This window comes from Mus musculus, chromosome 4 (genome assembly GCF_000001635.26).
Source record: "Mus musculus strain C57BL/6J chromosome 4, GRCm38.p6 C57BL/6J".
Lineage (NCBI taxonomy): Eukaryota > Metazoa > Chordata > Mammalia > Rodentia > Muridae > Mus > Mus musculus.
In genome coordinates, this window is record NC_000070.6 from 40,919,856 (window position 1) to 40,935,373 (window position 15,518).

General features: G+C 49.0%; 1 protein-coding gene across 1 annotated transcript; it reads left to right on the plus strand.

The window, feature by feature from the left end:
* Positions 1 to 200: 200 nt before the first annotated feature.
* Spink4 (serine peptidase inhibitor, Kazal type 4) lies at positions 201 to 11,540 on the plus strand. The gene is made up of 4 exons (NM_011463.2): positions 201 to 300; positions 5,069 to 5,109; positions 9,224 to 9,336; positions 11,402 to 11,540. The coding sequence occupies exons 1-4, from the start codon at positions 240 to 242 to the stop codon at positions 11,445 to 11,447; spliced, it is 261 nt and encodes an 86-aa protein (NP_035593.2). The 5' UTR covers positions 201 to 239; the 3' UTR covers positions 11,448 to 11,540.
* The last annotated feature ends 3,978 nt before the right edge of the window (positions 11,541 to 15,518 follow it).

The window sequence follows — 15,518 nt, forward strand, 5'->3', positions numbered from 1 at the left end:
TCTGGACACCTGCCAGCCCCAGCTCTGCCCTAGGGCCCAGCGTTATATCACCACAAAGTCAGCTTTGAGCCTTGAGCAGGCCCTTCCCAGGTGTCAGGATGAAGAGATTAACGGGGTGACACTGTAGCTGCCAACTGGTCACAGATAAGATAAGAGTGGAGATCAGCACAATAAATAGGTCCCAACCTCACTGTCAGCCCGGCCCACACTTGACTGCAGTCACATAGCTCACAAGCAGCATGGCTATGCATCTGTGGCTGGTCACCCTGACCTTGGTTCCCCTCCTTGGCATGGACAGGGGTGAGTGGGCAGAACTTGGTCTCTCTGAAGCTTGATCTTAGGGGGTGAGCTTGGGTGTGGGGGCAGAGGCAAGGCCAGGAGCTTCCTGTGAGGCCTGGCCTTTCTGCATAGCTCTTCTGTCTGTATTCATCCTACCATAGTAGGCAAAACACTGGGAGAAAAGGGATGGGTTCAGTCCTGACTCTGGACCAGAACCTGCCAAGTTCTCATCCCTTGAGTCTGTAAAGTAGGATGCCATTTCAGTTTGAAGATGTCTTGAGCAATTATGGACTGGAGGCTGAGAAGATAGAAGGAACAGTCAGGCCCCAGGTTGACTGTGGGGTGGTGAGTGCTAAGAGAGACTTGTTCCAGGCCCTCAGGGCCCTGTTCTGTTTTGACAAGGTGCAGTAGGGGACCCAAGACAACCACTTAAGCATATAGTGGGGGCCTTGGGTGGTTAGACATATACCAGAGGTGGACTTCCTCAAGGCCAGGAGCATCTCAGCAGTCTCGAAACTGCTGTCAGATACTTTTCTTGTCCTTTAACATAGAAAGGAGCAGAACAAGAAAAGCACCGTCCCTACAGATCTTAAACTTGGTGTGTGGGTGGGTGATAGACAATGAATAGTGTACAAGAATATGGCAAAGGCTAAGAAAAGCATGGAGCTGTGTGATGTGGGTTGGGAGGGAACTGCAGTGTTAAATCAGGGAGGGGGTGTCTCTTAGATGCAGGTTTGGGGAGAGCTTGAAGAAGGTGAGGGGGTGAAGGTATTTTGGACAAGAATGTTCTGGTGGAGGAACCAGCCAATACAAGGGCCCTGAGGTAGAAGCATGTTAGAGTGTTTGAGGTGCTGTGTGGCTGTAGGGGGGTGAAGGGCATGGTACAGAGAAAGAAGACAGGAGAGGAGGGGAGGGGGATGGAAGGAATGGAAAGGTGAGGTGGGGAGAGGCAGCTGAGAGCTATGTTAGACAAAGTCTTGGGAGCCAATGTGAGAACCTTTTCCTCAGAGTGAAGTGGGAGCCAGTGTCAGGCTTGGAGTGGAGTTAAACCTTTAAAGAATGTTCTAGCTTGTATGGTGAGGACAAACAGAACAGGGAAGCAGAGAAGCCCATTGGGATGAAGTAGGCAAGAGTCACATTATAAAGCAGTGTGCAGCAGGACCGTAGGGCCATTGACTCCATGCCCCACACTGCACTGCACCTCGTGCTGGTCACATCTGGGAGCTGGGTGATTAGGAAGGAGCCTGCAGTCTCTGGTCAGACACAGGCTGCCTTCCCCCATGCCTGTTCCCCATTTCCCAAGCACCTCCTCCTCCAGTGGGAATGTTAAGCAGCCTGCCTTGAAGGTCCTTGTACACATTTCAGATTCCAGCCTTGGTTGAATGATGAAGGGTGCACCTGGGTCAAGGCAAGGGTGCCTGGGGTTAAAGACAATGTTTCACACCCCTAGGAAGCAATTCTGACTGTGTAAGGTTCTGGATTCTCCCGCAACACACTTCAGGGCTCAATTCCTGAATATTCACTGGATGAGGCATTGATGGGGAGTCACAGGGAGCCCCAAGAAACACGAGTTCATAGGGAGGCAGGGGTGGCCCAGTGAGTGAGACAACATTTGTCTTTGTGACAAAGCTCAAATCCAGGTTTTTTCAAGGAACTGTGGGGGACCACTGTAGGGAAAGCTTCTGAGCCTTGGGAGGATGCATGACCACATAGGAGGAGACTGGGGGTAGGGCCTAAGATGCTATGACCTCATAGAAGGAGACTGGGGGGTGGGGCTTGAGATGCTATGACCTCATAGGAGGAGACTGGGGGTGAGGCATCTCAGGCAGCAGGTCTGCAGGAGTCAGGGAAGCCACTGCTTCAGGACAATGAGCAATGAGGGACCCTTGCGTCCTAGGGACATTGAGGACTATAATAGATAGCAAGGCCTAGAAGCAAGGCTGGAGGGGGGGGGGGTCAGTTTACACAGGCCCTGAACATGTAACTGTGGAGTGCTGGTTCAGAGGGAGCTGAGGGACAGTGATAGGAGCCAGAGAAGGGGCATCCTGCCTTTTAAATGTTTGACATTTCTGTTCTGCTATATAGCTGGGTCTCACCTGGGATTTCTAATCCTTCTGCCCGCCCCCCAAGCTAGGATTATAAGACCTCCACCACCAGGCTTACTCAGCCTTTGTAAACGCTTTTCTCTCAATAGTTATCGGCCATGGAACACATGGTGTTTCTATTCAGTACGTCTTACAGATGAGCCATGACAATGCACACACCTTTATGTTCCAAACCTCTATCAAGATACAGAACTTGGGGACTGGAGAGATGGCTCAGCGGTTAAGAGCACTGATTGCTCTTCCAGAGGTCCTGAGTTCAATTCCCAGCAACCACATGGTGGTTCATAACCATCTGTAATAAAACTATATTCCTTCTTCTGGTGTGCATAGAGACAGAACACTTAAAATACATGAATAAGATACAGAACCCAGCTGTGCAAAGTGGTACACTCCTGTGATCCCAGGAATTGAGGCAGAAGCAGCTTTTTGCTGTTTATTTCTGTGTTGTTTTGAGACAGGGTCCTACTCTGTAGCCCTGGCTGATCTGGAACTCACTCTGCGCATGGTCCAGGCTGGCCTCGAACTTGTAGTAATCCCCCTGATCTGCCTCTTGAGTGTGTTGTTTCTCTTGCTGTGCAGTACTCCACTGTGTGTATATAAGTTTCACACTTTAGCCGTTCTCCTGTGGGAGGACATTCAGCTCACTTTTAGCTATGACCAAAAAGCTTGAGCAATTTTGTGACAAGGTTAGATTTACATTTTGATCTCCCATTGCCAAGATGACAGAGCATACCAGGGCGATAGTTTTAGTCCCCTTTTTCTCTCTGCCTGGGAACTCTTCAAGAAAAGGTCAAATCAACCAAGCTTGCAGTAGATGTGGGACTCTGGTGCTGGGGGCAGCTTCCTTTACAACCACAGTTTTCTGCCCCATACAGAAACATAGTCCACTTCCCCGCAGCCTCTTGTACTGCCAGGCTCCTCAACATGAGGTGGAAAGAGCTCATCTCTCCACCAGGCTCTGGACAGCTCTGCAGAGGCATCCAGAAGCAGCCATTCTTCCTCCCACCTGGGCCTTAGACACAGCTCAAGGTCTCTCGTCTACTCGCCATGCCCAAGGTCACACAGCTTTGTTCACATCCTGTAAGAGGCTCAGCCAAGCCTTCTGGGCAATAACTGTGCTTGGGGAGTCAGACTTGGGATGGCAGATCTGTGTGTAAGTCCTAGCTCTGCCTTATCGGATCATGTCATTCGAGCTCTCTGAGCCCTTCACAGGTCAGTCAAGCACTCCAGCAGGCAGACCTGAGCCTGCATACATTAAGGAGAAGTGTGGGAGTACTACCTACCCAGAGTGAGGGATTTGGCTGAGTGTAACCATGTGACCGGTGGCCCTGCAGGGAGCTTTGGAGCTGTGTGGCACCTCAGCATGTACCAGAGACATGAGGACTGGGTTTTGCAGCCACCCCATTGTCAGAGGATATCTATGATATGGAGGCAAGGTTGGATAAGGCAGCTCCGATCCCCAAGGTTAATTCCTAGGAAGGGACTGATTGCGAACAGCTAGTACTCCCAGCAGCTCGGGTTGGTACCTTAGGCCTGTGCTGGACTCTGGCTCTTCCTTCTCCTCCATTCTTCCTTCTGCTTGGGTGGCGAGAGGTGTAGGGAATAACAGAGACATGCATTTGCAGTGTCCAGCATCCAGCTAACTGCTGATTTTTTTGTATTATTATTATTATTATTTGCCAGGACATAAAATACTAGCCTTTCTGTCTTTATTCATGTAACCTAACAGGATGTCAGCTTTCTGGTAGTCCTGCCATCTGAGTCTGTCTACCTTTCCTGGAGAAGTCCAGATTGACAGACAGTGCTGCAGACCCTCTTGGTCCCTTGTCTGCGTGGAATGGGTCTCTAGTGCAGGTGGGCAAGGAGTCGGTGGGAATTGACAGACTTGACACAAAGGAGTGTGGATCTGAATGTAATTTGTCAAATAGAGCATCAATTTTTTTATACAGAAGAAAATAGGGAAGTTGGGTGACACACCGGCAAGGTACAAAGAGGTTACTCGATTCTTACACAAAACAGAGGAATGCAAACATGGAAGAACTGGCAGGAACCAACTGGCATAAAATTCAATGTTAACAACTGGGATTAGAAACAGCTCCACTTAATCTTAGAAGCCAGGGGCAAGGGCTTCGTGCCCTTGCCATAGTTCCTACTCTAGTCTATTGTATAGTCCACCCCCTAAGCCATTGTAAATACTTGTGTATAGGTGTAACTCAGCTATCTATAGTTCTAAGTATCTACTCTGGTTCCTCTTTAGGTCGCAAACTTCCTTCTTCCTAGACAATGGTAAATTTCTGTGTAAGGCAGTGACTTAGCTATCCATGCCCAAGGTGGGATCAAGGACTGCCTAGAATCTAACTAAGCTATATGTCAAAATATCAATCCTTAGGAGCACTTGTAATAAAGCAATATTAGGGGAAAGCACTCAGATCCGTTTACCAACTAAAGCAAGGACATTGGAGCATTCTTTATACAGGATGCCACGATTCCAGGAGACTAAGTTTCTGTGAACTTTTAGCCTCGGGACAGCGCCCAGGTTTTCGGGGCCTGTCGAGCTTGTCACTACTGGAGTGGATGTAGCAAGACAGTGCTTGGGCCAGGTGCCCTAGAGCAGGAGGGGTCCCCAGACTCTGACCTGGCAGCCAGAGCTGACAGCATCTTGCTTTGTTCTTTTTGTCCTCCAGAACTGATGGTGTCAGCTGGGAGCCTTGTTTTCCCCAGAATGGTAAGGACATCACTCTACAAGAGTCCTCTCATCCACTCTAGGACATCTGCCCTTCTGCTGACACCTACAGTGGTCCCAAGGTGGCCAAGGTGGCCCCCTGCATCTGAATTTCCCTCAGAATTCCTCTTCCAGACTGAGTAGGCCCAAGCTCCAAGCCAGGTCTCAGCCATCAGGATCTGCCTCAATCCTGTTCTCCAAGGCCCTTTTCTCTATTGGTCCCTGTCACTTAGCACAGGTGATCTGTGAAGCACAGGACAGGCCACAGGTTCAGGCCAAAGAGGTCACACCCAGCACACGGAAGGCCCAGTGGATGTCGCCTTTAACCAAGAGCATCTCCTCATCCCTTCACTCTAAGTGGGCAAACACCAAGCTGCCCTGCCAGATTCCACCTTGGGTCTCACACCCCCAGTGACAAGTGGTTCGTTAGTCCACCCAAACCCAGCCTCACTTACTTGGTCCCAAAGAACCAGATACTCTATATTGCCAACTCAGCTAATCCTCGTGAGAAGAACACTGTTATGCATCCATTTTCACTGAGGAGGAAGCTGGAAACAGCTCACCCAAGTTTACAAAGCCTCAGTGGCTGATCCGGGCTCTCTGGAGTGCAGGCTTCCTCAGGGGCTGATCTGGGCTCTCTGGAGTGCAGACTTCAGTTCTGTTGTTTTTGAAGCAGGGCCTTGTGTGGCAGAGGCTGACCTTGTGACCCTCCTCCTTCCACGTTCTAACTGCTGGGCTCACAGTTGTGCACCACCACGCGGAACACTAGAGAATGGGTTTCCACCACTCCCCTACACTGCCCCCACCCCTTCTTTGATCCAGGCTCCAACCCCAGTCTTTAGTCAGTTCAGCCTGAGAACCTTTCAGTTAGAAACTGATTAAGCTGTAAGTCCCACTTTCTTCAGCCTTCCCACTAAGACCCAAAAGACCATGCTGGGGGCTGGGAGAGCTCAGTCAGTAACTGCTTGCCTTGCAAATGTGAAGACCTGAGCTTGACCTCTTGCATCCATCTAACCCTGGTGCTTGTGAAGCAGAGGTAGTGTGGTGGTTTGTGTATGCCCAGGGAGTGGCACTATTTGGAAGTGTGGCCTTGTTGGAATAGGTATGCTGCTTTGAGTTTGGGCTTTAAGACCCTCATCCCAGCTGCCTAGAAATCAGTGTCCTACTAGCAGCCTTCAGATGAAGATGTAGAACTTTCAGCTCCTCTTGTACCATGCCTGTCTGGATGCTGCCATGCTTCTGCCTTTATGACAATGGATTGAACCTCTGAACCTGTAAACCAGCCCCAATTAAATGTTGTCATTCATGAGACTTACCTAGATCATGGTGTCTGTTCACAGCAGTAAAACCCTAACTAAGACAGAAATTAGTACCAGGAGTGGGATATTGCTGTGATTGGCCTGACCAAGCTTTTGTTTGGAAGAATGTGGATTTGGGGACTTTGGATTTGGAACGCAGTAGAATGCTTTAAGTGGGGCTTGATGGGCTACTCTAGTAGGAATATGGAAGACTTTGTTGCTGAGAGTGATTTGAACTGTGCAGAACTGGCCCAAAAAGTTTCAGTGAAGAAGAATTTCAGTATGTGGCCTAGAGACTGTTTTTGTGGTATTTTAGTGAAGAATGTGTCTGCTTTTTGCCCTTGTCTGAAAAGTCTACCTGAGGCTAAGGTAAAGAGATTTATATTAATTGCATTGACAAAGGAAGTCTCAAAAAAGCCTATCAGAGACTTTGCTCTCTGGTTAAGTCTCATGAAGAGCATTTTAAACAAGCATAGCAAGCTTAGAAAAGAAAAAATATAAAATATATGGCTCGAGTATTAAAGGGGCATCAGGAAGTGAAATGAAGCTGAAGCCTGTGTTCAATATTAAACTGAATTAAGGGAGTGGTGACCTTGGGGCAAGATCCCACCCAGCTAAGTTTCCAGGCTTGGTGGCACAAGCCTTTAATCCCAGAAGACAGACACAAGCCTGATACAGAGCAAGTTTCAAGTAGAGAAAAGCTTAAATCTAGATGTGGTGTTACATGCATTCAGGAGACACAGACATCCAGATCTCTGAGTTCAAGGTCAATCTGTGAGCAAGTTTCAGGAGAGCCAAGCTAGGCAATGTGAAGGAGTTGGAGAACAGAAAGCTGGTGGTGATATAAAAGAACAAGGAGGCATGTTCTAGCTCCTACAAGCAGCAGAAGTCGGCAGCTTCAGCCACGTGGCTCTGGCTTTATAATCAAGAGGAGGAGATTCCTGGGACAATTGATGCTGGTTAGCTGGAGCTGAGAAATTAACCATGATTAAGAAGAGATCAGCATCACTGAGGCAAAATCTTCTGGGAAGTGTTTTCTGAGAACACAGCTGTGTTCTAAAGATAGCCCAGGTTGTACCTTGTGCTGCAGCTGTACTTGGTAATGTGTAAGAGTCACGCAGGGGTTGCTGGTTTTGAAGATATGAAGGGGTCATGTAGAACAGCTGAGGCTTGGCACTGTGAGAGGCCATGGAAGGCCATTGGTGAAGGTGCAGCCTCACTTGCAGTTGACGTCCCAGGACTGATCAGGTTGAGGTTTGGCACCATGAAGAGAGCCTATGAGAGGCTATCAGTGAAGCCTAGTTGGAGTGGAACACCCCAGTGTATTGGAGATGCCAGTACCATGGGATGATCACCAAGAACAGCGCAGCAGTGGAGTGGAGTCAACCAGAGAGCCTAGAGTGCTACAGAGGGCAGAGATGGAGAAGTGACCCAAGTCCTTTTGAGGAGCCCAGAAGATCATGTGTGGATCCCAGACACTGGAACAAGAAGCTGTAACTATTGAAGTTGCCTTGGACACCCCAAGATGTTGGAGATGCCAGAGCCATGGAATATCTGCTGAAGAAAGCTCCTAACAGGGAGTGGAACCAGCCCAGGAGAAAGAAGTTTGTTGCAGTCAACAAAGATGAAAAAGGAGTGGAGATCTGAAGACCCCTTTGACACCAGACATGGAGATGCAGAGTTTGGAGTTTGCCCAGCTGGTTTCCTGTCTTGCTTTGGGGATTACAGTTAAGTGATTGGATGAATCTCAGAAGAGACCTTGAACTTTGGACTTTTAACATTGTTGAGACTGCTATAGACTACGGGAGCTTTGGAAGTGGACTAAATGTATTTTGCATTATGCTATATTTAGGTATGACACCCACCCCCAGACTCTATATTTGAACAAGCCTATGGGGGGCCAGGAGGTGGAATATAGTGGCTTGAATATGCCTAGCCCAGGGAATGGCACTATTTGGAAGTGTGACCCTGTGGGAGTAGGTGTGTCACTGTAGGTGTGGGCTTTAAAACCCTCATTTTAGCTGCCTAGAAGCCAGTGTTCTCTTAGCAGCCTTCAGATGAAGATGTAGAACTCTCTGCTCCTCCTGCACCATGCCTGCCTGGATGCTGCCATGCTGCCTCCCTTGATGATGCTGGACTGACCCTCTGAACCTGTGACCCAGCCCTAATTAAATGTTGTCCTTGGTCATGGTGTCTGTTCACACCAGTAAAACCCTAACTAAGACAGATAGGGGCTTGCTGGACAACTGGCCTAGCCCCTTGGTAAGTTCCAGACTATGAGAACCTGTCTGGAAAAAACGAGGTGAGTGGCTCCCAAGGAAGCAGTTCCAGGGTTCAGTGGCCTCTGCATACATGCACACACATATGCACACATGTACGCATTTCCTCCCCAACCCCCCACGTACATAATAAAGACCATATTGGCCTTGGTCATTTCAGGAGCCCCTAGGGAGCAAGACGCTTCCTAGGAATGATGGATGGCTGTTTACTAGGATCATAGTTGGACCAGGAACAGAGTTTCTAGTTACATCCACTGAGAAGTATGTGAACCAGGGAGCTCTGGGGCACAAGTTTCTTACACACACACACACACACACACACACACACACGCACGCACGCACGCACGCACACGCACACACACACACACACAGCTCAACAGACATAGGCTCAAACTTATGTATATACATCCCACCACGTGCACACAGACAAGCAAACATACCATGGAGTCCTGAGTCCCGAGTAGCTGGTTTCCCGTTCCAAGCAGAGCCCCCGGGCCTATGACCACTAGCCGATTCCCCCACTTTCTCTGTTTTCCACAGCCCTTCTGTGAGCACATGGCTGAGCTTCCAAACTGTCCCCAGACACCCAACCTGATCTGTGGCACGGATGGGCTCACATATGAAAATGAATGCCACCTTTGCCTGACCCGGATGTAAGTTTCTTCCCATCCGACACGCTTGGATGGCCCTCTCTCTGGTGCGTGCTTGTCTGAAAGGAGCAGGGTTTGACCTCATCTTCCTTCCCACACTGACATGGCCAGAAAAGAGTCCTTAGCTATCTGTCTACCAGAAGGAGCTAAGTGTATCTCAAAGCAAGCACAGGTCCCAGGTCAAAAGCCAGAAACTGATAGGAGCCAGCTCACCCTGCAGCAGAAGTAGAAGCCGCTAGAACAAAACAAAACAAAAACAAAAACCAGGAAATACAATTCCAAGTAGGGGAAAGGGAATTTGGAAAGGTCTATAAAAGAAAGTTAGTTGTTTTTGTTTGGTTGGTTGGTTTTTTGTGGGTTTTTGTTCGGTTTTTCGAGACAGGGTTTCTCTGTGTAGCCTTGGCTGTCCTGGAACTCACTCTGTAGACCAGGTTGTCCTCGAACTCAGAAATCCTCCTGCCTCTGCCTCCCAAGTGCTAGGATTAAAGGCATGAGTCACCATTGCCTGACTTTAAAAAAAATTTTTTTTTTGAAAGTTAGTTTTTGCTTAGGGAAATCAGGAAACTGGATATAGTAGAATGTTAAGTGGGTGAGAGGTCATGAGATGAATAGAAGCTAGACTGAGATCTTGGTACATTAATTAGATCACCTACTTGGTCTCGGTTTCCTCACTGGTAAAATTATCAGTGAGACTGAGAGCCTGGTAGGATCAGGGAGATATCCATGGCAATTGGAAGAAAGATAAGATGATAGGGTCCTGGCTCTGAAAAAGCCATACCAAACTTCATGCGTAGGAGACATTTGGGGGAAGAACGGACAGGCTCAGACTACGACTGGATGTGAGAGGAATGAGAATGAGAGCATCTGCCCTCCCTCCCTCCCTCCCTCCCTCCCTCCCTCCCTCCCTCCCTCCCTCCCCTTCCCTTCCTCTTTCTGAAACAGGGTCTTGCTATTGCCGGGTCTGTGTACCGCTGCCCTGGCTGCTGCTGTTGCGCTGGCTGGGCTAAGCCGAGCCAAGATGGCGGAGGGCTGGCTAGTGAGCAGAGTGCAGAGGACCTTCTGGAGACCATTTTCTTCCCAGGCAGTGATACAGCTCTTGTGTGACAGATGCTCTCAGACAATGAGTAATTCGCATACACATTTACTCCTCTGAATTGGATCTTATATAGGATCCTAGTTTTGGAGTGGGTTGGGGTCTGACAGCAGGTCCTTCCTGTTGGCTTGGTCTGAGATTTTAGGGATGCCTCATCTACATTGGGGGCTCTGTCCCTACGTGACTTATGGCCACGATTCTATGGGGGTTGGGGAGCTGTGGCTATGTGTCAGGGATCTGGTGCCAGGGAGCAGGCAAAGCTCCTATCGTCCCTTCAGGGTCCCCAGCGCTTCAATCCCTTGTTTGACTTTCCCAAGCTTCCTCTCGTGTCCACTGCCCCACATGCTATGGCCCAGATTCATTTGAGCTCATGGTTTGGTTTGGTTTGAGTACTAGGGATTGAACACAGGACCTCCCTCATGCATGGTTAGCTACATCTGCATCCTTTATTTTTAAACAGGGCCTGGTTAAGTTGCCTAAGTCTTGAACTCATTTTATAAAGTTCAGAAAGGCACTGAAGTTATAAGCTTTTGCCCAGCCTCCTGAGTAGGAGATCCCCTGCGGTTCCAGGCCTAGTACATGCCACTTATGGCCTTGGGTGGCTAGTGGTATCGCTTGCTCAGATGGGGGGCTATAAGGGCAGCCTTGGGAGTCAGTGATGTTTGTGGACAGTTGTCTTCTGGCATATCTTGCTGGGGCCATGCTATAGGTCCAAGAACAGACAGGACAGAGGTTTGGGCAGCCATCAGCAAGCAGTGGTAGCTGAAACCCCAGAAACCTGCAAGTTCTCAGAGTGTTATGTAAGAGGCTCAGTGTATAGGGGTGTGCTATCAGATCCCTGAATCTGCTTCACATCTGCCCATTTCGAGGAGGGGCTCAGCAGCAAATCTAGATGAACTGGACACGGGTTTGTTTTTAACGATCTTTTGCAGTTCCTACAGTCAATGGCCTCATTCTTATCTCCTTTGATTCTAGGAAAACCATGAAGGACATTCAAATCATGAAGGATGGCCAATGCTGAGCTCAGAGGTGCACTCAAGCCATGAAACTTCATGCTGGAGAACAGTGATGCCCCAGAGGCTATGACATGAAATAAAAGATGCAGCCCAAGCTAGTGAAGTGGCCCAGTCTTTGGGACCTCTGGGGAGGTGGCAGCAAGGGATGGGATTGGCCTTGACAGCTCTCCTAGGTGAATCTGTTACCCAGCTGCCCTGGTGGTCCTCAACCTCGTTAAATGTTTCAATCGGAGGTCCCAGTTACCCTCCAACTGCTTGAGGTCAGACTCTGAGCCCAGGGCACCACCCAGTGTTCTACCTGCCTCGGGCCATGAACCCAAGGAAGATGAATTTCCCAATGTCGTGTGCTCCAGTGGCACCTATTTCTCCAAGGCTGACACAAATGCATGCAAGCCTAACAGGGCACAGATGGCATTCAGGCAGTATGCACTGTACAACTGAGCTGCTGCTTATACTATCCAATTATTTTGCTTTTTGGACTGAGACACAATCGAGTGCGCATACAAAATTGGGCAATGTTCTATGCCCTGTGGGTGCTCTCCTGTACAGATCACCTGGAGAGTCCTGGATCTCAGGTCCAGCCTGGGGTCAGCTCCTAGCACAGCAGGATGACCTGCAAACCTGCCCTGCTCAAATTAATATCCACTGACTGGCTGATACCAGCTGGGCCCCAACAGACTCAGAGGCAGGATTTCCCATGGAAGGGACATTCGATCATGTCCTCAAAGATGAACAGGAGTCACCTACCAAATGAGCAGAAGTAGAGGAAAGAGGGGCTGTCCACAGAGGTAGCAGTAGGTGCAAAGACCCTCCCCCCCACCCCCCCCCCACACACACACAGAGTAGTAGAAAATAAGATGAATCTGGGGACCTGGGAGATCAGAGTGGCTGACACATGAGGGGCCAAGATGAGTTGAGAGAAGGGACAGAGAAAGGGACTCTTATCCTTTCTTCTGAAAGGTGTGCTGGGTGTTAAGACAGGGTCTCATGGTATGGTACAGGCTGCTCTTGAACTTAAGGCAATCCTCCTGCACCAGCCTTTTTGGTGTTAGGATTGTAAGTGTAAGTTACCATGCTCGGCAGGGATGGTAGGATCTTCATCCTAAGAGGCACCGGAGCCACTGGAGGCTTCTAAATAGAATTCTCACATATTGTAGCACCACGTAGGCTGCTCCAAGGAGAATGAACTGAAGAGGGTCAGAGACCAACTGTCTTAGTTTTGAATTCTGTTGCTATGATAAATACCTCCAAAAAGCAACAGGCTAATCCACGATGGCAGGAAGTCACTGAAGCTTGAGGGGGTTAGCCACACTGCATCAACAGCAAGGAAGCGAAAGCAAGGATAAATGCACGCATGCTGGCGCTCAGCTTGCTCTCTATTCCTACGGTTCAGAGTCCTCTGCCTAGGGCATGGTGCTACCCACAGTGGATGCGCCTTCCCTCCTCACTTAACATACTTAGAGAGTCCCCTCAAAGACATCCACAGGCCAACTTAATTTATATAATACTTCAGTGAGACTCCCTTACCTGGTAATTCTAGGCTGTCAAAACAAATCCTCAGCGGGCTGGAGATGTTGTTCTGCAGTTAAAAGCACGTACTGCTCTTACAAGAGAACCGGAGTTCAGTTCCCAGCACCCATGTCAGGCAGATCACAACCACCTGTAACTCCAGTTCCAGGGGGATCCAGCACCTTTGGCCTCTATGGGTGTCTGCATGAACACATCACACACACTCGTTGTATAAAAATACATCTTAAAAAACAGACCAAGTGTGTATGACCATGTGACAATTAGGAGCAGAGATTAAAACCATGGGCTGTGTTTGGAGGAAGTTAGTATGTTTGCCAAGTATGGACAGGGTCCTTGATTCCCAGCACTACAGAATAAGAGAGGGAGGAAGGAAGGGAAAGAGGGAGGGAGGGAGGGAGCTAGTTAGTTGGAGATGGCTTGGCAGTTAAGTGCCCTGGCTACTCATGCAGAGGACTGGGGTTCCATTCCCATGTGAACTCACATGGCAGTTCACAACTGTCCCAAGGCCCGTGCCCGACTCTGGCCTGTGCAGCCACCAGACACACACGGAGCAGTCACGCACACAGTCAAAGCATCCATACACATACTACAAATGAAGTTTTTTAAAAAGCACACAGTTCTGACAAAGAGCCTTGTGCTGTAGCTTTGCCGCCTTTCCCATTTCCTCAGCCCACTGATACCCAAACAGTGCCGGGTGCTGAGTAACTCTCTCTGTGCAGGTGCCAGAGGACGACCTCAGGGCTTGCTCCTCTAGGGCCATCCACTGTTTATCCTTCTAAAACAAGGTCTCTCAGTAGCTAGACTGCCTGGCCAGTGTGCCCGCCCCAGGAATCCGCCTGGCTATACTTTCCCAGTGCCAGAATTACAAATATGTGCCATCATTCTCAGCTTTAAAAAATAAAACAAAGACATGGGCTTTTAGCATCAAACTCAGATCCTCTCGCTTGTGTGGCAACACTTCACCAACTAAGCTATCCCCAACCCCACAGTGACTTCTTGTTAAATGTGAACCAGGGCCAAACAGCTGTCATGTAAAACAGTCAACAGTTCCGGTAAGGGTGGGAGTGGGCTGGGTTGGGCCCTGAGTCCTGTTTGTTTACCTTGACTGCCACCGAGTCTGATGTCTTACCTACCCAGTCCTAAGTCCCCGGACTTCAGCAAATCCCTCTTGGTTGTAGATAAGCCTCAGAGTGGCCTGTTGAGAGCCTATCCCAAGTGCTATGCTAAAAAGTGAGCGACAGCAGCTGACTAATTTAAAAGGGCTCTAAACATACAAACTCACTCTCATACAAACAACAACAACAACAATACATACTTACTATATACAGTTGTGTACACCTGTAATTCAAGAACTTAAGAGGCAAGGACAAGTTCAAGACCAGCCTAGGTGGTATAGTAAGACTGTCCAAAGGAAGGACAGACAGGCACACATAGAGGCACAGAGAGCAGGGAAAGAGAGGAAGAAAGGGAGAGAGAGAGAGAGAGAAGAGGGGAGAGAGAGAGAAGAGGGGAGAGAGAGAGAGAGAGAGGGAGAGAGAGCGCATTTTAAATACTCTCATGCTTGATGGCAACACACTGGCTGGTTTTAAGCCAGGGAGGGGCTAGAGCAATGGCTTAGCAGTTAAGAGCACTGACTACCTTTTAAAAGGAACCAAGTTTGATTCCCAGCATCCACGTGGCAGCTAACAACTCTCTATCTCCAGTTCCAAGAAGATCTGACCTTCTGTTTGGGCATCTGTGGGCATTGCATGTAGATAACGCACAGACGTGAGTCAGGCAAGAACACTCATACACAGTGTGATGGTTTGTATATCCTTGGACCAGGGAGTGGCACCATCTGAAGGTGTGGCCTTGTTGGAATAGGTGTGACCTAGTTGGAATGGGTGTGTCACTGTGGGTGTGGGTATAAGATCCTCACCCTAGTTGCCTGGAAGTCAGTCTTCCACTAGCAGCCTTTGGATGAAGACATAGAACTCTCAGCTCCTCCTGCACCATGCCTGCCTGGATACTGCCATGCTCCCACCTTGATGATAATGGACTGAACCTCTGAACCTGTAAGCCACCCCCAATTAAATGTTGTTTTTTATAAGACTTGCCTTGGTCATGGTGTCTGTTCACAGCAGTAAAACCCTAACTAAGACACACGGAAAGCTAAGCAATGTAAGAGATCTAAAAATCACACAGACGAGTGGTAGTGGAGGCCCATAAAATCGACAGGCACAACCGCAGAGGACAGGTAGAGCCCAGAGGGTATGTGGCTACCAGAAGTTGCCAGCTGGCCTCACCCGTATTTACACACTCACACTACTGTCTTTGTCTAGGCCGTGGCTCTGAACTGGCTTCAGGTTGAGACTTGGTTGGTACTTGGTTCTTGACAGTTTGGAGATCTGTTTAGGGGCAAGGTCATTCATTCACAGACTAACCACAGGGGCCATTTTAGAAGAGCACCTTGAAGCCGGACAGTGATGGCACACACCTTTAATCCCAGCACTCAGGAGGCAGAGGCAGGAGGATCTCTGTGAGTTTGAGAGAAGCCTCGTCTACAG